This window comes from Phoca vitulina, unplaced genomic scaffold (assembly GCF_004348235.1).
Source record: "Phoca vitulina isolate PV1807 unplaced genomic scaffold, GSC_HSeal_1.0 scaffold7, whole genome shotgun sequence".
In the NCBI taxonomy this organism is placed as follows: Eukaryota; Metazoa; Chordata; class Mammalia; order Carnivora; family Phocidae; genus Phoca; species Phoca vitulina.
The window spans coordinates 39,643,869-39,665,666 of NW_022589710.1; the positions used below are offsets into that span (position 1 = coordinate 39,643,869).

A 21,798-nucleotide genomic window follows, 5' to 3' on the forward strand; every position below is an offset into this window, starting at 1 on the left:
AGGCAGAGACCCATGAAGTCTCAGAACATTGACCCTGTAGGTAGAGAGGGAAGAATCACCTACATGACACCGAGAAAAAATTCTGGTACTAAATTACTTGGGACCGATTGTCAAGGGGGACCATTAGGAACTGGGAGACGAGTCAGCTGCAGCGGGCATGGTGAGGAAAGACTTCATGGAAGAGGTGCAATTTGAACTGGTCCTGAAAGAGGGAAGCTGGAAGCAGAGTAAAGGACATTTCAGCCTTGGCATGGGGCACTTGACATGGGGATGAGAGCCAGAGTGAGCGAACCATGAGAAACACAGAGAAGAATAATAAGAGTGTCACAAGCTTCAGTGTTCCCATTGGAAAAAAAATGGAAGTGAGTAGAATAGTAGGTAAAAAGCTGATAGTTGTTAGGCACCTGCTGGGTATTAGGCACTGTCTTAAGTGCTTTCTGTGCCAACTCATTTATCCTCACAACAGGTACAATCGTTCTCTCATTATGCAGTTGAAGAAAGTGAGGCACAGAAAGATTAAGTCATCTACCTGAAATTCTACAGCTGGGTGGTGGTGGAGCTGAGACGGAAGCCCAGGAGGTCTGACTCCAGAGCCCACCCTCCTAATACACAAGAGCTGTTTCCCTCATGAGGCAGTGAGGATGAGCTAAGACCACTCTGTGAGCATCCTCTGAAAAGTATAAAGCATCATGCACACATAAAGTGCTGTCAATATTCTTGTTAATGACGTTAGATGAGAGGCAAATGAAAATGCGGGAGGAAAAATGACAGGATAGCACTCTCGTGCAGTTACACTTAGCAGCTCATGTCCCTCACCATCCCCTCTAGCAACTCAGAGGCCTGACACAACCTCACACTTCCTCTTGGGACAGTGCTCCAGGTGGCCATTCCCAAGGCACCAGAGTAGATACTGGAGACTAAAAACCTATTTGTCACCTGGCATTGGGGCTCATGCCTTGAGTGTGATCTGCCCTTGGCTAGGACATCATTTTATGGGCCTGTAGCACATGATGGGAATTGGCTTGTTAGTGACCACGATCAAAGATCTCCACTCCAAGGGCATTGCCATGGAAGGAGGCCCATCCTCACTTGCCATGTAAATATTTAGCCATTTTAATGTATTTGTTCTGGGCCTATTCTTCTTCTGTCTCTCTTATGTTGACTCTGTTTAATTGTAGGTTATTATTGTTTATGGATGTTGATGTCATTTATTTAAATATGGATATAGACAGCTTCAGCTCCCAATTCCCCCCACCCTTCTTTAAAAAACAAACAACAACAACAACACTTTACACAATATCCCTTCTTTGAGGATATCAAATAAATAGTTTTTGTTCAAAGGCTTCTCTCACGAGGCTGCTGTTTTGGAAATTTGTTCCTAGGCAGATGTTTTGACCTCCTTTTGAACAGGTTGTGAATGATCTTTGCTCTCATTTTATGCTACAGATTGACTTTGGAGATAGAATTGGATGCATGCACCCAGTTTCTGAGTTCAGAGAGCCCTTGGAATGCAATTTGCTTGAGTGGCATAGAGATACAGAAGTCAGATTAGTGTTGGCTTGTCCTCCTCTGGAGATTTTTCAGAGGCGGGGTGAGATCAGAGGCCCCTCTGGGCTTCAGCTCCTCCAGGCTTCAGCTCCTCCCCACTCTAAGCCACTATAAGTTTGGCTGAGGCTGGAGAATAGCAAAGTAGGTGTTTATCAGGCTGGACTCCCCCAAGAGCCATATTTTCAGACCCCTGGGGAGCAAGTGACTCAACAGAACTATTTTCTTGGTCTCAGATGAGTCTAAGGAGGGGAAATCAGTCAATAGTAGCTGCCTGTGATGGACTGATCACAAAGCTGTGTCTTTCTAACCCTCCTTGCAAATCAAAAGGAGGGGAATCCCCAGAACCCAGGCGTACACGTGAATAGAAAGCACCATCAAGTAACAAAAACACCTAAAAAGGTCAGCAGAAACTCAGAGGGCTGTTGGAAATTCACCTCCTCTGCCTTTCTGTGGGGCTCAGTGGGCAGTAAGGGAGTGGGCGAGGACAACCAAACAAACCATCAAAAGCCACTCGGCCGCAAGAAACGTACAGTGCAGTGAAGGCTGGTAGAAAGGTTTCTTCCACATCTGGGAACCTCAGAGTCATCCAGCAATTGGCCTTGTTCGCTTCCAAGCCCCAGCTGGCCAGAGACCTATTTGATCCCATGCTAAGGGCAAAATTGCCCACAGCTGGGGAATGCACCATTTGAAGCTGCTGTGAACGCACTGTCGCAGGTCACCAGCGGCGCGTGTTATTTCCTGCAACAAGCCCTAGATCACTGACAGGATGTCGCCCAGGTTGGGCTGCAGGTGGAAACAGCACGCCAGGCTGCTGTTTGTGGCCTCGTTACAACTGTCACCCCATTTGAGACCCGGAACCAGCGTGTGTTAACCTCAGCCCCATTGGAGCAGTGGGACCGAGCTTTCACGCCCACGCAGTAGCTGCCACCCCAGGTTCCCCACCGCATCCCCTTGCGTGTGCACCCCTGGAGAAGGAGGCCAAAGAGAAAGCCACCCTGCCGTGCTGCCGTTTTCTTGTGTCTTTATTTTGACCAAATGGCAGGCACAGTTTTATTTCAGTTAGCTTCCTCTGAACTCAGAGGTCTAGACAATGGCTAACACGAGACAGAAGCAGTAGTGTTACCAGTCTCTGTGTGATTGAGTGTGTGTTTGTGCAAAGCTGTGGAGATTCATTTCTCTCCCCCCACCTCCGTGGCCTCCTACTGAGCCAGTATCTTTGTTAGGGACTCTCCTACTTTAGGGACTCTCCTGGGAGGCAGTGTTTCTTGAGCATTGCCTGTGAATTTCCACAGTGAAACCTACAAAAGAGATTTTTTCCTCCAGGTTCGTAATAAGAGATATGAATTTTTGTCAAGATTTGAAAGTATTCTCACCATAAATACCAAATTATTTGCAATTGTGTCTTTCATTCTTTTTTTTTTTTTTTCTTTCTTTCTCTCTTCCTCAGCCACTGCCGTTTGGTTCTGTGTAAAATGGATTTCTTGAGGGTGGAGATGATGAGAATCAATGATAAGGTGGAATTTTAAGTGTAATATTCATCCCGATGCGAACTGAAATGTATAATGTTTTTCATAGCAACCTGCTACATTTGCAGCCAGAATATATTCATTTTCTTTATGTCTTTTATGGACTCAACACTTTTTTTTTTTTTTTTTTTGACTCAACACTTTCTAGGTTCAGAGAAGTTAGGAGCATTTTCCAGAATTGCACAGCAGGCTAGTGACAGAGCCAGAAATACGAGGCAGGATGCCTGACTCCCACAACAGTGTTTTCTTCAGGCCAAATTGAAGTTTGGTCCTTTTACCACAAATATTTTGAAAGGAAAATCCCCCACAGTCTTTCAGATTTTCCCAGAACACAGTTGTCATACAGACCTTCAAGCAGGCTGGAATACTAAAACCTTATCAGTTCTTTATTGTAGAACTGACAGTTGATATTCTCTGGGCTGAAGCTAAAGAAAAATGATTTTTTTTTCATAATGGAATGATTTATAATTTTCCAGACCTTGGCAAAATTAAGCCAGTGAATAGTAAAACCAGAACTGTGACGCTCAAACTCCAAAATATTTGGTCTGACTTTTCCTCACAACAAATACTGGATATCTCTTTTCAAAGTTGGAAGTGACAGGAAGGGTTTGGGATGGGGAGAGGCGGGGGAGAGGCATGTGTCTATGAGTGTGGGCTTCCAGGCTTCTCTTGGAGGAACTCCCTCTGTTCCTGCACTGCACCCAGAGCTGCTCCATCCCTTGTGCCCTCCCCCACTTTCTTGCGGGGGGGGGTTGGGGGTGCAGGGGGGTGCAGGGGGGGCCCACTCCCAGCTCCTGTACAGCAGAATGGGTTGGGGCAGACACCGTCATGGTTGGGAATCAAGAGGAGAGTATGGTGAAAACCACTCCAGGGCCTTTCTCTCAAGCCTTGGTGATGAAAGGACTCAATGAACCTTAACAATTTCTCACAGGAAAATTCCAGCCTCTGTCTTCTTAAAAGCAGGACATTCAGCAACCCTTAACAGAGCCAGGATTAAAACCCAGAATTTCTGACTTATCCAAGGCCTATGTTTAGATAGAAAGGCTCGATCACTGTCCTATCTGGCAATTAGGATCATTTTAGATACCAAAAATGACAGTTTAAAAAAGTGTACCGTGGGCAGATAGACCATTTTTAATACAAAAAGAAGAAAAAATGAACTATGACTTCAGAACCTTTGAAAAGCAGAGCCCTGTCATTTTGAGAGTGCTAGATTTGGCAGCAGGCAGGCAGTTTGTGAGCAGAGTCAGCCCCCAGCCTCTCTCTCCGTCGCTCGGATGATGCCCTTTCTCTGGCTGGCCAGGTTGTCTGGTGCACTGCCTGTTCACTTGAGTAACCAGGAGTATCGGGACCATCGCTGCACCCAGCGCTACAGGCCCAATTAAAGTGATTTTGAAACTTGTCTGATTCCCTGGGTTAGCTTGTAGCAGGTTTCTGACAGGGAGGGGGTGGGAGGAGGAAGTGGGTGTTTTAATGGGCATAGAAATGCCACCCCCCGCCCCTGAGGGGCCTCACACACGATTACTCTAACCCAGCCTCCCCCTTAAACTCTTGCACATAGACATGAGTTCCATGAAGAGCTTTAGATTCCAGGCCTCCTCTGGGCCTCGGAAATGACATGCCACATGCATCTGGGGCACTGAAAACCACCAAAAAGATAGGGAGAGTTCGACTCAGATTGCCTCAAATGCCTGGCTCTTTTGTAGAAGCTGCAGCTACTTACCCACTTGACTATGGTTATTTCGTAGCATCAGAGTCCAAAAGGACTCTTGTCATAAGATTGGGCTTGTTACAATGTAGCACTCTGATAATCTTCTAATTTCTGGACATTAAAAATAATGAACAAAGAAATCTATAGATCAAATTCTCTAGACCAGGACATGCAGGCCTGGAAAAGTCACCCATCCTAGGGTCTGGGCTAAGAGGTCCTCCTTCCTCTCCTCTGCCCACTGCTGCCTTGGAAGGAAGAGTGGGCAGGGAAGCCAGCATGTCCCTCTTCTTATCTGAGCTGCTGACCTCAGGCAGGTGACTCTAGTTCACCTGGTAGAAAGTGGGGCTTACAAATTTTGCCTCTCACTTGCCCCCACAGAAAGTTGAATGAGGGCATGTGCCATATATTTAGGTCCTTAAAAAAATCTGACTTGTAAATATTGAGTTATTGTTTTGCTGACCATGAATATTTCTTCTGCTGACCAAAGAGGGCCAGATATTCCATTCCAACCTCTTCTATCCCTGGCTTACCATAAAGTCCTTCTTCTCTGTCACCTTCCAAGAGTCAAATAAAAGGAGCTTCTTCTGCCAAAGGCTGTGCCTTTAGATCTGACAGTTCTCCACCCTGATTTCTTCAGGGCTGTCCCATTTTCTCTTCTGTCTCCCATTTTCCAGTACTCACCATGAGCTGGAATATACTAAGTGGCTACTCCTGGAGGCCCCAGCAGAAATACTTCTAATACTTCACTGTAGGGTGGATCAGACTAGACATACAGTGGCCCCTAAGGTAGAATATATTCTGGACCAGGAAGTGTGAGTAGGATGGGGGCGTGGGTACAGCATAGATATAGTTTGGCCACAGCATAGCCAAAGAAAGATGGGTCAACTGAAGGCAAGTGGTCTGCACTGGACACAGAGACTCATGGAAAAGCAGGCTCAATTGCCCAGGGGACTCTAGCTCCCCAACCCCCTGACCCTTAGGACTTATGGTTCTGATCAGTTTATTCTGCTCCTACCTTCTTGTCTCCAGTTATTTGCTCTCTTAAGCTATTTTTTTTAATACTTAATGGAAATGAGTCATATTTCTGTTTGTGTGTTAGTTGGCTTTTTCATCCACAAGACCCTGTCTTCTGACCAAAATGACATTCCTTCCCATCCATCTGCCTTTTTAGTTCACCTGGTCTTTAACTGGTTCCTGTCTTTCCACCTTTTTTTCCTCTAAGACGTGTTCTCTGTGAAAGCAGGACTTACTGGGTTGTTTATGAATATGTACCCTGAAGTTTCTTCTTTTTTAAAGAGCTTTATGGTGCCCTTAAAGTGAGCATAGATGCTGTACACAGAAGGGTTGAGTAGGATGCACTTAGAGAAAGCCAGATAATGCAAGAGAAAACTTGGAACCCAGGGACATGGTCTTTGGAGGGAGAAGTCTCACCCCAGTGTTGCCTTGGGAGAGGAGCACTAAAAATGAGACTTAAGGTCTATGTGGTATGAGAAGACTTGACTTACCATTTGCAAGTCAAGTGTACCCGAAGCATCCTGCAGCCCAGAGGGCAGTACGGAGAAGCCCTGGGAGTAAGTGGTCTCTTGATATACAGAGTTGAGTGGAGATAATTGTTACTTTGTCTGACTTACAAAGCCTCCTCTTCCCTGTAGATGGATGGTATTCTCCTTCCTGAAGAATAAACTTTAAGCTAGACTCCGTCTCCTCCTGGCTTCAGATGTAATCATGACCACTAAAACAAACAAACAAAAAACGAACCTATTTTCCCCTTAGTCCAAGAGTCCCATTCTGGCCTTTGGATTTGTAGTTGATGGGGGTGGTGGGGTGGGGGGTATGTTTTCAATGAGCCATACTTTCAGAGAAGTGGCAAAAAGAGTTGATGTCCTTTCATTTAAATTGTCATTGCTTTTTGAACATATCAACAATTGTTCTTTGTCAGCAGTGGGCTGTATGTTATACAAAAGGGAATCAGGTATGTTTTCTATCTAAAGAGGAAGGTACCAGTCCGCAAAGGATAACTAAAGACAATGATGAGTGGTAACATTTTAGCATTAACCACTGGTCAGGCACTAATGCTAAGGATCTTATATGCATTATCCAGTTTCGTGAAACCCTGTGAGTTCAGTATTATCATACCAGAGAGGTATGAGACTTCCCCAATGTCATACGGCTAGTAAGTGGTGGAGCCCAGGATCTTAACTCCAGTCTGTCTGACTCCCAAGCACTTACCCTAACTACTGTGCAAACTGCGCTCCCACAAATGTGGCACCAAGCATCGGAAGCCCCAGTCTTTCCATTGGAGCAAAATGGCAAGGACGCCCTTCTGAAGTGTCAGTCAGAACAACTTTCCAGAAACCAGATTGTATAATGTGTAATAGTATTTTATAGGTTACTTTAAGGGTGTAGTTTTTGGGTCTCCAGAGGACAATACATTTATGAGCTTCTGCCCAAGCCATGGTTATTTGTCAGCAATGCTATTTGAAAATGTTTCCATTCTATCATTTTGCTGAACACGGGTTTAGAAAACCACAACAATTTAGTAAGATGGTGTGATTAGCAAAGCCCTGAGTTTGGTTGCTATGTGTCCTTCAGTGATTTGGCTTTCGGGTGCAAAATACAAAAGGAGAGGATTATTAGCAAAACCACTCTTGCCCTTGGAGAGTGAAATGTCTTCTCCACCTCATCTCCCGTTGAAAGTGGAGATGGTGCTGAGTACCTTCTGAGGGACATCTGGAGTTTGGTTTGAGGTTCTGCAGGACATAACTCTATTAGTTCTGTATAATAAAACCATCATCTCAAGACAAGTTTCCATGAAGGACCAGTGAAATAATAGTAAAAGTGAGGGAAAAAGTGATCTGAATATTTTAGTAAATGGCTCATCTGTTAACTTACAAGTTTCTAGAGAAGACATACAGAGCCTTCACCTCTTTGTTTCTCCCTGTATATATGGTGACAGGCCTTGCATGGTAGGTATTCAATACATTTTTTTTTGTATTATCATCACCATATCATTAGAGTTCTTTCATTTTTACCAAGCCATCGTTTAGAAGAATTCTCTAAAAAAGTAGAGCTTTCCTATTTTGATCTCTCAGAAGCTTCACATTTTTAAAAACTAGGACAGACAGATATATTATTTTGTTCATTGGTAAATAAAGCGCATAGTATTTTCAGAGTAATACCAGTACCTATTGGCCTGCCTGTAAATGATTGCTATCTATTTCTTATTGAGATTTTTGCACAAATTCCTAGCCATTGAATAAAACTTAAGAAGGACTAAGATTGGTAGAAATGATCAGATCCTGAAGTATATCCTAATGTAGGAAATTGTGGTTTAGTGTTCTCCTGTTAGATTCAATTATCTGAAGCACATGGTATTACTATATATTTATATATACTTAATCTATATAGCATCGTTCTGAAGAAAATAACACCAATAACAATGGCTTCTGTTTATTGACTATTTACTATGTGCCAGACATTATGTTAGATGCCTCACATTGATTATCTCACTTAATTCTCATAACAGTTCTGTAAGATGGGTATGATTTTACCTATGAACAAATGAAGCTACTTAACTCAAAAGTTTAAGTAACTTTCCCAGGGTGTGCAGTGTCAGAGTCAGAATTTGAACTCAGTTTAATTAAACTCCAAAGCCCACGCCCTATATTATAAAGAGAGAAATGAACATAATTTTTATCCAGACTCCTACAAATGAGCATTTGTTCTTGAGTAGGCTGTTACTCGACTATGTAAAGCCATTGTAATTGCAGACGCATGGCATGTGATTCTTACCAGTCCAGATGAAAAGTAGCAATGTAGAAGAATGAGGAGAAGATGAGCAGATACTCAGCAGAGGGCTGCAGGATCTGACCATCATTTCAGAGTAGCTGGAGACTCATATGCCTAGCTCACACGCAGAGACCTTGCAAAGGTTGGCTTTGCTAATAGAGTACTTCATTTCTTTGCCTGACCTTGCCATCATGCTCCACTCTCAGCCCTCAATTAAGCTGCCATTGGTAGAGGATTTATAACGTGTCCCTGGTTCATTCAAGAGACAGTGACAGAGGTGTGGCTGAAAAGCCGGACAATGAAGAACAGAGACAGTTTCCACTTCTGTTCAAATTCGGGTGGCAACAAAACCATAGCTGACCCTCGGGACAGACCAAGACAGTCCAACTCGATGCTTATTCCAGATACTAAGTGACTAGTATCATTTTCAGAAGGGACGTTTCCTCTGAGTGACCAAGATGCTCACAGTTTTTCCACGTAATGGGAACACCCAAACCTTGGGAAATGATTGTGGTGTTAGTCAATGTAATGTTCCAGGAGAGAATCTGTATTTTATTCTTCCTTCAGCCTTCTAAACAATATAGTAAATTTTATAAACGAAGATTTTTAAGGAAAAGAATAGTTTCTTGACTGAAGTGAATGTCATGGTGTGGCAGTGGATCATATGAATTTTAAGTTGATCATATTTTAATTTGATCATAAAATTATAAGTGGATCATATAATTTTAAATATGAACCGTATTTTGTATAGGTGGGGTTATATTAATTTGTGTTTTAAATGCATAGTGAGACTGGAATGTTTTTGTTGGCATTCAGCGAATCTAAAAGAACAGTGTTGTTCCTTTACGGATGAATCTTATTACAGTTTCACAAATTTGGAAATAAAACTCTGACTTTGAGTTAATATGGAAGAAGCCACAGGCATTCCAGTTTTAAATTACTGCTTTTATTTAGCACTAGCAATATCTTGGGCTGTGGATATAATCCTAAAAATTGAAGTTTGATCAAATGTGTTCATATGCATCTTAATTCTCTGGTTAGCCTTCTGTTATTTAGCTAATATGACAACACCTCTCAGTCCCAATTTACTCAGCATTTAGAAGGAACCGATTGGTGGTTTAAGCTCTAAAAGAAGCCTGTTTCCCCTTTTCTGTGTTTTGAATGACCTGTAGGTTTCGCCAGATATTCTGGCCTGCAGATAAAACTGATGAAAGTCAGAACTGGGCTTTTCCTACCTGTGCTTATCAGTCCTCCCCTGAACCACAGTCTGTTCTTTTGAGAACTCTAATAATTAATTTGGTCTCTTTCTTCTCCCTTCCCCCACCTTCTCCCTGTCTGTTCACAGGTTATCTTGACGAATCAAATTACAACGCATCTAAGCAGAGCCCTAGCTTCTCAGGCAGACCTGGTGTCTCCAGCTGATGATTTGTCCCTGTCTGAAGGTAAGGGATCTGTCCGAGAGGGGCCGAAACTTGACACTGACGTATAGTCCCACCGCCTTTCCTCTCTGCCTCTCGCCCCCTGTTGCGCTGGGAGGCTGCGCTGAGAGGCCCTGGCCAGTGAACACAGCCGGATCCTGGTGATTTAGGCTTAGCCAACTTCCCCGGCATCTGATCCCTTGTATTTGGAGAGGCTCTTGCCCTGTCTCTATAGGCCAGCTTCCTTCATCCAAGTGAGTCACCTTCACGGACATCCAATCACCTCCACCTTGAAGCCTGTCACACCTCCATAGATTGATTTTGGGTCCTTGGTATAAGGCCAACTGCAAAGTGACTTGATTTTTGAGACTGATCCTCACAGGTTGGCTTTACTGGTGGTCCCATAGCAATTCAGCCTTTTGTTTGTTGTGCTGGGTGCTTTGGGACTGGCTAAAAGTGTGCACCAGTGTCGTGGGCTGGAGATGTGGCATTCCCGGCCAACTTTACAAAAGGGTTAAGAGAAACTCTCCACATTGGTAAATCTGCAAAATTTTCTCCACCCTCCCATGCTAGCAAAGGTCAGCCTAGCTACGATTTACGTAGCTAGGGGAATTACGCCACTGAGCCAGTGGGTGGTTTCTAGCTTTATTGAAAGTTCTTATGTGACATTTCTGAGTTCTGCTAGTTGTGGGCTGGATAAATGTGCATAGCTGTGACAGACCCCCTGCACTTCCATTTTCTGAGAAGTGTTCATGAGGGAGCAGATGGGATTTGTAGGACTCAAAAGGCTCCTGACTGCCAGGTGGTCTAACGTGGATTGACCACAGTTTATGGACTCAAAAATTGGAAGGATCACAGCCCTGCTTCTTGGTGGTGTTTTTCAGAGTGAAAAACTACTTATTTATAAAAATTGTAAAATGCTCTGTGTCCCCTCTTTCCACATTCAGTGGTATGTCATCCCTCCCCCTCATCACCTGGACTGAAAACCCAAATCATTTACTATTCCTCCCTCCCTGCACTCCTCTCATCCAGTCTTCTTGGTTCTTCTTTCCAAATATAGTCTTCCTCTGCCCCCTCTTCTTTGTAATTAAAAAAAACGTCTATGGATATTACACATTTTTTTTAAAGTAGGCTCCACACCCACTGTGGGGCTTGAACTCATGACTCTGAGATCAAGTTGGCATGCTCTACCGACTGAGCCAGCCAGGTGCCTCTTCTTTGTGATTTGTGTTGTGATCAGCTGACTTATTAAACTCACAGTTGGATTATTTTTATAAATTCCAAAATGGCCTTCCCAGCTCCAGCCTCTCTACCATTTCCATTCTGCCACTACCAAATGAAACTCTCTGAATCTGGCTTCCTTTTACTGTGCCACTCTCCTACTCAGAAGTCTGGGAACTGTATCAGCCCATTTTCTGAGAATGGGCCAAGATCAATAAGCTGCTTTTAAAATATTCAGGAATTTGTGGCTTGTCAGCCTGAAATCAGCCAGGGTGGAAGTATTTACACCATGGGAATCAGCACATACTAAAAATCAGGATTTTTTTTTTTTTTTTTTTTTTCTTCTTTTGTGTGGATCAGTTTCCAAAACACGACTAGAGACAGTGCTTCCTCACTCCTCACAGTCTGCCCTGTCCTTCCCATTCCCCTTGGTTCTTGCCAGGGCCTTGCAGGAAGCTCCCCCATCAAGCACGCCTGCCACTCCCCACTCCTGCCCCATGCTGCTGCAGAGACAGCTCAACTTATCTAGAATAGCATTGCCCTTTTTTACCTCTACCGCTTCCTTTCTTCCCAAATCCTCCGACTCAGTCAAGGTTTATTTAAAGACCACCTCTTCCCAAAAAACCTCCTTGTTTGTTCCAGTCTGCACTAGTCTCGCTCTCTCTTCCTCCTCTGTGGCCCTTCTACCTGCTCTGCTTTATAAAGAAAAGGTCCAGGTAACTTAATTTAACTTTTCATGGTTTCCTGACTAGATTGGCAGATTTTTTAAGGGCACAGGCTATCTTGTATTCTTTTCATATCCTGAGTGACTAGCAAAGTTCTAGGCACATAGTAGGCAGTAAATAAATGCTAAATGGATACCACAGTAAATACTTTGTAAACAGTAACCATGAGATTCACATAAAGCACCTCATTAAAAATTGTTGTAATTATTTCACACACACACATACACATTTATTCAGCTTTGAGGAGAAAAAAAAATATCTTGTTTCCTTATTAAAAAACCAATAAGTAATAGCACTTTGCTTTATCTTAAGCAAAGAAGAGGAGCAGAACAGATACAGAGGAAATTGTTTTTGGGACTCCAGTGTAACCGCTTCCACAAAATGGTAAAGTTGTATTCATGACAAGGGGAGTCTTACCAGCTCATCCTTAGACAACTTTTTAAAATTTTGAAATCCTAGGGAGACTGAAAACAGTTGGTTTTTCTAGATCTTTCCTTTGCGTAGCTGAGCAGGTAAAGAGGCTATAGAAATATTTTTCCTGAAGTCTATAATGAAGTTCCTTATCAGTGAACTAAAATGGACAATTTTCTTAATGCATTTATACCTATTCAAATACATTGCAGTGGTTGTTAATGCCACTATGGTTAATATGTACAAATTACTTTGTTGTTTCCAGGATCCATTGTATCAACTTTGCTATTGTGTTATTAGCCCTGGGACCTTGGGCAGGTCTTTTGATGGGCTTTGGGCCTCAAGATTGGAAATATAAGATTGCTGAAGTCTTTTCTAGCTCTCCCATTGTGAGATCATGATGTGGGTCTGAAAATCAGGAGCATTCACTTGTTGATGGGTTTTTAAAATTCTGATTTATGGAGTGGAAGAATGGCCTTGTATTTTCCTAGATTAAGCAAGATAGAAAGGATCTTCAGGAATCTTAGCATTGATACTTCGGCATACCTATAAGAACCTCCTTGCCCCACATTGCTGTCTCCTCACTCTGTAAACCATTCTGGTCTTGTCCGTCTGTCTCTTGCTCTCTCTACCTCTTTCCCACACGGACGTGGACACAAGAAGATGCGTGTGCAAACCAGTGAGAGTGAGAAACACACTGATGGGGTGAGCTCCAGGTCCACCCTGTCGTGGAATAGATTTCAGCTACAGAGCAGAGGGCACAGCTTAAACAGTGCTCCCTTGAAAACAGTTGTGGGGTGAGAACAAGCGGCCAAGAGCAGCCAGCAATAAAATGATCTGAGTTGACCTAAGGGAAATACCCAGCAGGGGCCAATTCAGGGAAATGAAGTCCCTTCTGCTCGCAGGGAATACAAGTGACCTGGCCCAACGAGAGATCTCTTCCACCCCAGCGGATCCTGTACTATTAATATCTGCCAGCTGCAGGCCCAGAGCATCCCCCCTGCTGAGATCAAAAGAGCCCCTATCTTAGCTGGAACAAGGTCATCTTCACAGAGCTGTGCAAGTGAGCCCTGGCTGGCTGCAGGGACCTCTATGGGGGAGGAGAAGTCAGGAGATGAGGAGGTGCTCTCTCACGCTCCTTTAATCTCGGCTGACCAGCTGTTGCCCTCCCAGTGTTTGTAAAGTTGAGAGTTCTTTGTTTTTATGTTGCTAGTTTTTTTTTTTTTTTTCCCTCCTTACTAAGTTTATGGCTGGGTTGTTGCTTGGATGATGTAGACCATGTTCACTGCTTGGGTCCCTGGTATGATTCCCTTCATTGGAGTTCCATTCCACTGTTGGATTATCCAGCTCCCAGGTAGGAGAGCCAGAGAAGAGAAAAGTGGACCCCAGAGGTCAAGGACTTTCTGCACATTGTTCCTGCCCCATAGTTTTGTGCCTTGTGAGGGAATCAGAGGGCAAATTGAATTTTCCCTAGGTTGTTGAAATAACTTCTCATAGGTGCAGTGTGCTTGTCAGTTTTCAGCCTGCCTCTCACAAACATTATTTCATTCAGTGGAGAGAATGGAATCTTCAAGACTTATGCAAATTGACCACAATTCACTGCCCTGTGAACCTAAGGGCAGAAATCCAGATTTCTGGTTTTAGAATCTACATTGTTCTTGACCAGGCACTGTGAATCAAAGTATTTTCTTCTTTATTTTTTTGTTTTGTTGACAGAAACTCAGGCAACTAGATGATTACAAAGTTGAGTGACTGGTTATCGACTAGGTTACTGTGACTGTTCTGTGGCCAAGGACATGTTTCTTAGTTGCCCTTACCAGTTCTTCCTGGTGGTCATCAAAAATACTAAGGATGACTGGATCTCAGTCCTAGGGAATATCTCTTTTCCCTGTAATGATCAGTAGAGAAAGGATCTAACAGTCCAGCTGGCCTAAGACTCCATACCCTGTTCTGAAGTCACCTGGGATTTGGGCAGAAGGGCTGGCTGGGCTCCTGTCCACACAAGCACAGTTGGTAGGTGAGGTTGACGTATGGTGACAGTGGGCCCTGTGCAAGATTGAAGCTCTGCTCAACCTACACCACAGGCTTTCTCTCCTCTGATGATTTAATGGGATAGCAGTCACTTCAGTGTGGCGACATGGCCCATTTCAGGAGCCCCAGATGGCTTCATGGAAAGGAAGACATTATTAGGCTGCCATCCTGGCATTTCCAGCATCTGGCATGTTAGTATCCTTTTATCTGCATTAATAGTTCTTGATAGATAATAGCACTCAAAAAGTAAAAATTAAAAGTGCATGGATGGGTAAAGGAAAGAACACAAGAGAAAAAGCAGTACTTACTAGACTCAAGAGTGCTTTCTAGTTTTAGTAGTGGAAGACTTTCTATTCCATTTGAATTGATGGCTGATTTCATGTGCAAGAGAAAGTATTTTGGGATTCATACTCCTTAACAAACCATCCCTGCAAAAAGCTGGAGTCCATTTGAAAGATTATATGCAAGTGCATGGCTTGTGTCTCTTTTAAAATAAATTCAACAAGCAAGAGCAGCTCAGAATGGTTGGGGCGAATCAGGGACTCACGGTTGTGAAAGAAGCAGACTTCAAAGCGTGGTATGAATTTTCAAGTTTTATTTCCACTCTTGCTTTCCAGCTGGATCTGCTCTGGATTTACTGCAGGATGTTTGAAAATGTGGCTCCCTGCTAATCTCAGACAGTTGCTATGATCAATGGTTTCTTTCATTTCCGATAAAAAACACTGGTGTTTCTGCTTAAATTGTGTGTACTTTCAGCTTTATTATTATAGTTGTAATTTATTGTCCAGCATTACCCAAATTTGTAATCCATTAACCACAGGCTTTGGGGTGGGTTGGTCAAGTTAGCAGAGCTCTCTCCACACGTTAGCTCCGAGGCCCTCCACAGCCTCATCCCAAACTAGAAATGTGTGTTGGTTTGGGTAGGACCATGTACAAATGAGTATGGGTGGGGCAGCTTTAAAAATCCACTTCTTAGGGGTATGGTGCAGATTGGCTATAACTACTGCTTTGAAAACATAAAGTATCACCACGTGACAATGAGGTTAATGTTAACAATTGTGATCAGCATGGTTGACCTTAACATTTCTATAGTATTTTAAAATGTCCTAAAATGATGAATCACTTAAACCACCTCGAGCAACTGAAGCATGAAGGAGAGTAGGGAATTGCTCAAAGGCCACACAATAAGTGAGAAGTGGTGGTGCCGGGAACGGAAGTTAGAGCCCCTCCTGTGAATTCCTAGATTTGGCCACGGCTGCCTCTTAGGAGTTTTGGATAAAAATGTTTAAGTGTCCTGGTGACCTTTCGATTTCTGATTCCCAAGTCACAGACATATACCAACACACCACCTCACATGCTTCCATTCACAAGGGACACATACCTACCCATGCTCCACCCTCCCTAGTATTCAAGAATCCGTGGCACTTAGCTGGGTGAATATTACTTCCAGCAACTGTTCAGATGCCGTGAAAGGCCTAATTTATAGAAAAAGATTAAAAGCACCCAAACCCTGTGTTGTTTAGCTAAAGAAAGCCTACTTATTATTATGTGAGGTAGGGGCAGCTAGACTTGAGAGAGGGAGGGCAGAGCCTACAAACGTCTGACAAGCTGTAAATCTCAAAAGGGAGAGGAACTTTTTGAAGATGTCCAGCAGGGAGACCAGGGGATAATAGGATCAAGGCAGAAGGACTAACAGGAGAAAGGGAATATTGAAGTCAGCCACCAGGAAGTATTTCTTGGTCAGTAGCTCTGTTTTGCTAGCAATAGTTTGCCAAAGAGAGACACATGTGAAGCATGAGGTGCATTACGATCAAATGAGATGAGAGAGAGCTTTCTTGGGGGGCAGTCTTTGAGGTGGTTCGTGGGAGGGCTGGGCTAGATGTTTTGAAAGTATTTTCCTCTTACCCTCAGACTTCTTCACTACTTAGGATTTACTGGCTAATTTCCCAGATCTGCACATGTTCCTGTTAACATCTCCGTGTCATGAAGGCAGAAGAGACGAGAGCACCAAAGCCAGTTTTGTCAATTGTTTCGACTACAGAGATGACAGGGCCAAAAGCCCAAGAATGGGATGCCAAGAGGGGGTGTGATCCCAGAGGGCTTCAAGTTGGAAGGATTTTCTGAGACAAGATCCGTGTTTACCATCATCAAAAAGAATTCAATACCAAATATGAGAGGCCTCTAGGTCAGAGATCATAAAGAAGGGATGAATGGCTGGTTTCTAGGAGTGGTGCCCAGAGAATAACTTGGTTTGCATTGTAATGTGGCATGAAAAACTTTCAGAATGCATTTGTGATGTTTACTAGGATTTGGCGGGGGATTATAATAAGGTCTGGCAAGGTGGTCTAGCCCGAGGACAGTCCTGCTGAGCTCTGACCTAGGCTCAGATCTCTCTAAGGGCTTTGCTTTTGCTCATTTTTCTGATAAGCCACTAAATAAATTCTAGTTGGATTAAGCTGCATTTCATTCAGTCATACTGACATTTCCTATGCAATAGCTGCATTCCTGCATATATTAGCATAATTTTAGCGCTATGGCCCCTCCAAAAAAAACTTTTTGGCTAGATGAAGAGACTTTCAAGTGCCTTCCAGCTGATATTTTATGAGTTGTGGAGCCCCTACTATATGCACTATGGTAATGTTATAGGAAATCCAGAAATGAGCAAGATATGGTCTTTGCCCACAAGCTATTTACAGTGTAGATTGAGAATAGTTCTAAAGGCGAACATTATTAGGTAGAATGTGGGTGGCGCTTTCAGACAAGATGGTATGCACCAAAGCCTCCAGGATTTAGGAAGAGGAGCATATCTCTTTCAGCAGAGGGGAATCTGAAGGGTCCAGGGAGGAAGATGTAAGGGACGGCCTTGCAGGGATAGATAGGATTTCAATAGGCAAAGAAGAGTAGAGATCAGGAAATGCTATGAACTAAGGCACTAAGTTCAAAATGGGCCATGTCCTGCCCTTATCTTCTGTCCTTCTCCCCCTATCTGTTCTAGCCTCATAGCCCACTCTCCCGTTTCTCAAATTCACCAAAGTGTTTCTGCCTCTGGGCTTTTGCATTTATTCCCACTGACTGGAGCACTTGTCCAGATCCCTCCTTGGCCTCCTCCCTCACTACATTCAGTCTTGCTCAAGTGTCATCTTCTCAGAGATGTCTTACTTCACCTCTCTGTCTGAGATGGGGCCCCTATCCCCCATCCCATCCTCTTCTATCCCCCAAGCCTGCTTTATTTTTCTTCATTGCCCTTATCACTGCCTGACCTCATATTATAAATTTGTCTGTGGGTTCACTGTCTGCCTCCTTTGCTTTCGTATAATCTCCTCAAGGGCAGGGACTTTGTCTTGATCACTCCTGTATTCTGTAGTTCCTGGAGAGTACTCAATAAATATGGGAGCTGTGTTGTAGGGAAATGCAGGATATGCTCGGAAGAGGGCAAAGAAGCCTCATTTGCCTGGGGTGGTCACTTATAATAAATCTAGAAATAGATTGGGGCCAGACTTTGAATGCCAGACTGAATTTAGATTTTATGCTAACATGATCATAACTATACACTCTCAAGACTATCTAGATGAGATGTGTAGGATGGTTTAGGGATAGGGAGATTGGAAGTAGGGAAACAATGAACTCATCAAATATTTAGGGAAATGGGGCACTCATGTACTAGGAACTATACTTAGTGCTAAGAATATACAGATTGAAGAATGACATTCTAGTATCATTATCAAAGATGTGATGGGAAGAGCATGGTCATTTGAAGAACTACAATAATTCCTTATGGTTGGGAGTGCCGGGGGGATGTATGAGAAATGCAAGGGATGAGACTTGAGAAGTAGGCAGTGTGGATCATGGACATCTGGCATGCCACATTAGAGAGTTTATGATTTTTCCTGAAGCCCCTGTGAGAAGAATGTGAGGATAATCCATTGGCAACACGTCATTTCCTTGATCAACATGATTGATGAGGCTTATTTGACTGGCTAGGAATGTTTCTCTTTCCTCCCTTACAGTTCCATGTGTATCCCTTCCAAAGCCACATGCTCAATCAAAGAAGATGGATGACCTCCCCAGATAGAATAGGGCTGTTCTTTAGTCAAGGATATGGAGTGGTTGTGTTTCCACACCAGAACCTTTATTCCAGTGGTTCTCAAACTTCAGCATGCATCAGATTCACCGGGTGGGGGGGGGGGAGGGGCGGGTATTAATGTACACGTTGCTGGGCTCCCACTCCCAGAATTTCAGTCAGTCATGGGAGGGGCCAGATAATTTGCATTTCTGACATTCTCAGGAGTTGTTGATCCTGCTGGTCTAGGGACCACACTTTGAGAACCACTCTTTATTCAGTGAATCTCTTATCTGTGTTAGACACCAAGAATAGTAAGATGAATGCGTCTCCATCTGAGCTCTCAAGGAGACTATCTTAAGAGAGGAGATAGACATGTTAGAAGGACTCACGGTAGCCATATGCCTTTAATGGGTCACCAGTCTTTGTTTCAGGTCTGTGATCGTGTAGTTACTAGACTGTTTGGGGCCCTTTTGGTAGCAAGAAATGGAAAGTCACTCAAGTTTGCTTACAAAAAGTTAGGACTATTAATAACAGTAACTAACAGTATGGACCACATATTGTATATCTGGCATTGTACATCCATTGTTGCATTTAACCCTTACAACAGCCCTCTGAGGTGGATGGCTTAGAAAGCAATGCAATTACTGACAGAGCCAGGATTCTAATCCAGAAGTCTGGCTCCAGAACTTACATTTTTCTCCACTAGGTTCTTCTGTAAGGATACATGGCTATGTGCAAATAGGATCTAAAATATGACCTGATTACATAGGAATTGGAAACAGGCCATTCTCTTCATTTTTCTCATCCCTGCCTCAGCTTTCCATGGCACTGGTCCTTGACCTTATGATCTGATTGGTCCAATTTACCTTTTTACACCTGGTAATTCTGTGGATGAGTGGTCCTTTGTCCCCATCACCCATGACCGAGAAGTCATATGAACAAGGCCAGTACACCTATCTTTTCAGTGAGGTACATGGATAAGGGGCACTTTTCCCTTATAACAGGTTATGTGTGAAAGGCAGATTCCCCTACTCCAACATAACATCTAGTTAAAGAACTTTGTCCAACTAAGCAGATATCATTATAAGTTTACTTACAAACCCAGAGGTGTGTATATCCCTGTCAATCCATCAGTCACATCCATTTTCAGAATCCTCTCCTTCTTGATTAACTTTTTGGTATTACTTACTTATTGCTTGTCCATGCCTTTGAGTGAATACACTGCTTAAAAAAAATAATAATGTTTGAAAATATTTTTTTTCCTTTCCCAGATAACCATCTGATTCCTCTTTAATTTTCTTTATATCTACAGTCAACCCTAGAGTTTTTCTTCAGGGATGAGAGAGGTCTCTTCTATTTATCTGGAATCTACCACCTATTCTAAATAATTATTATCTGATAAGACATGAGGTCTAAGCTTACCTGTGTATAAATCACCTCCTATTCAGGGACATGTGACCAGCACATTAGCACAGACTGTATCCTGTGGTCTGCCATCATTTACCACTGCTTAAGACAAGATAAGCCAGAGAAGCCAAGATGGCAGCTGGGTAACAGAAAAATGTGCAGTGGAGAACTCCATATCTGTAAGTTCCATCCTGTCCACAATTTATGATATGCTGGAACAAAACTACTACCTACGCTCAGGAGAGGGTCTGAGTTTTATGGTTAAATCCAAGAGTGTGTGTGTGTGTGTGTGTGTGTGTGTGTGTGTGTGTGTGTGTTGGGGAGGGGTTTCTGTGTTTTAATAAAAGATAGTGAGGTCTTTTTAGGTTCTGATGTTGATTTTCTTAACCATGCTTCTAAACTAAGAGACCCATACAAGCAGCTAAGAGAGTAGTACTTCCAGCCATAGAGGATGGATGATACCCCAGCAGGCTGAGGAATAAGGAGACAAACTTCATTTTGTTTTTAAATACAGTATATAGATAAATGAGGCTAGAAGCAAAATAACTTGTTTCTAAGTTAAGTCACAAAGAGAACATGCCCTCAAGATAGCTATAGACCAGAGATAGAATAAGTCATTGAAATCTTCAAAGGTAGAGCCCAGGAAAGAAACGTCAATGAATAAGTGGCTACCAGAGTTTAAGGGGTAGGTCCAAGGCTCGACCAGAAATCCTGGCTCCTTCAGGGACCACACTGGAACCAAGGAAAATAGCTTGTACTTTGACATGATGATACAAAAATCAGGTAAATTAGCAAAAAAAAAAAAAAAATCTTATCTTGTGGTCATTAGAAGGTCAACTCCTTGAGGATAGGAATCTTTGTCTCTTTTGTTCGCTATCAGATCATCAGAACCTACAATAGTGCCTGGTATAGTAGTTACTCAATAAATATTTGGTGATGAATGAGGCACCTACAGCTGCAAAGTGAAGGCAATCACTTTGAATTATTTAAAGCTTTAGATGTGTATTTACCTTAAAGAAGCATGAAACCACTATTGTGATTTTTCTCACCAGACGTAATCATATATGCTTTAAAATTCCTCCAAAGTGCAGTCAGCTTTAACTCTGTACCTGCACTGACTGTGTATGATAAATAACATTAGGCAGTGCAGGGAAAGTGTCAGAAGGGAAAGCACAGGAGCCTAGTAACTCTGCCTTTGAAGGGGAGATCTCCCCCATTGACACCAGTGTGGTAACTAAAGCCGTTGAGTCTGATATACAATAGGGGCCTACTATCTACTAGGTTCTGTGCTTAGCAGATGCTAAGGGTACAGAGGCAGAAGCTACAGCCCCTGCTCTTTACGAAGCTCACAGTCAGGTGGGAGGCAGTGTGATGGAGGAGCAAGCAAAGTGTGCTACGATGGCTCTGGGTGGAGGATGTTGCAGGGAAGCTCACAGGAGTCCTGGTTTAGGGATGGGAGTTCTCTAGGAAGGCTTTCCAGTGAGGAGACCCTTGAGCTGTATCTTGAAGGATCAGTAGCAGTTCCCAAGAGGAGAAAGAGGACAGGAAGGTGCTCCTGGCCTCAAGAAAAGCCCATGTAATGGGCTAGAGTGTGCCACGCCCTGGGGCGCCACAGGACACTTGTGGGAGGGGTACTATGGCTGGCATGGAAGAGGTCCATCTGTCGAGACAGGCAGGGGCCAGGTTGTGAAAGGCGCTCCTCATTATGCTCGTCACTTTGAATTCTTTCCTGAGGATGTGGGGGAGCCATTGAAACAGGGAAGAGACGGATGATGTTGTGCTTCAAAGAGATTTCTCAGGGAGTGATGTACAGGTTAGAGGGAATGGGGATGAAACTAGAGAACTTGGATTTTGATCTCTTTGAGGGTATCACCTTTGGGTGGGAATAGCTTTAAATTTCTCAAGGCAATGGGAACTTTATAATAAGATTTAACCATTCTAAAGTCTG

The 21,798-nt window shown here is 43.3% G+C and overlaps 1 protein-coding gene across 1 annotated transcript in view; it reads left to right on the forward strand.

The window, feature by feature from the left end:
- The window catches only part of RAD51B (RAD51 paralog B), a 560,808-nt gene that overhangs the window by 396,760 nt on the left and 142,250 nt on the right, over positions 1-21,798 (forward strand). Inside the window, exon 8 of the mRNA XM_032405390.1 lies at positions 9,920-10,016. Coding sequence (XP_032261281.1) covers positions 9,920-10,016 — 97 coding nt within the window. The remainder of the gene's footprint in view (positions 1-9,919; positions 10,017-21,798) is intronic.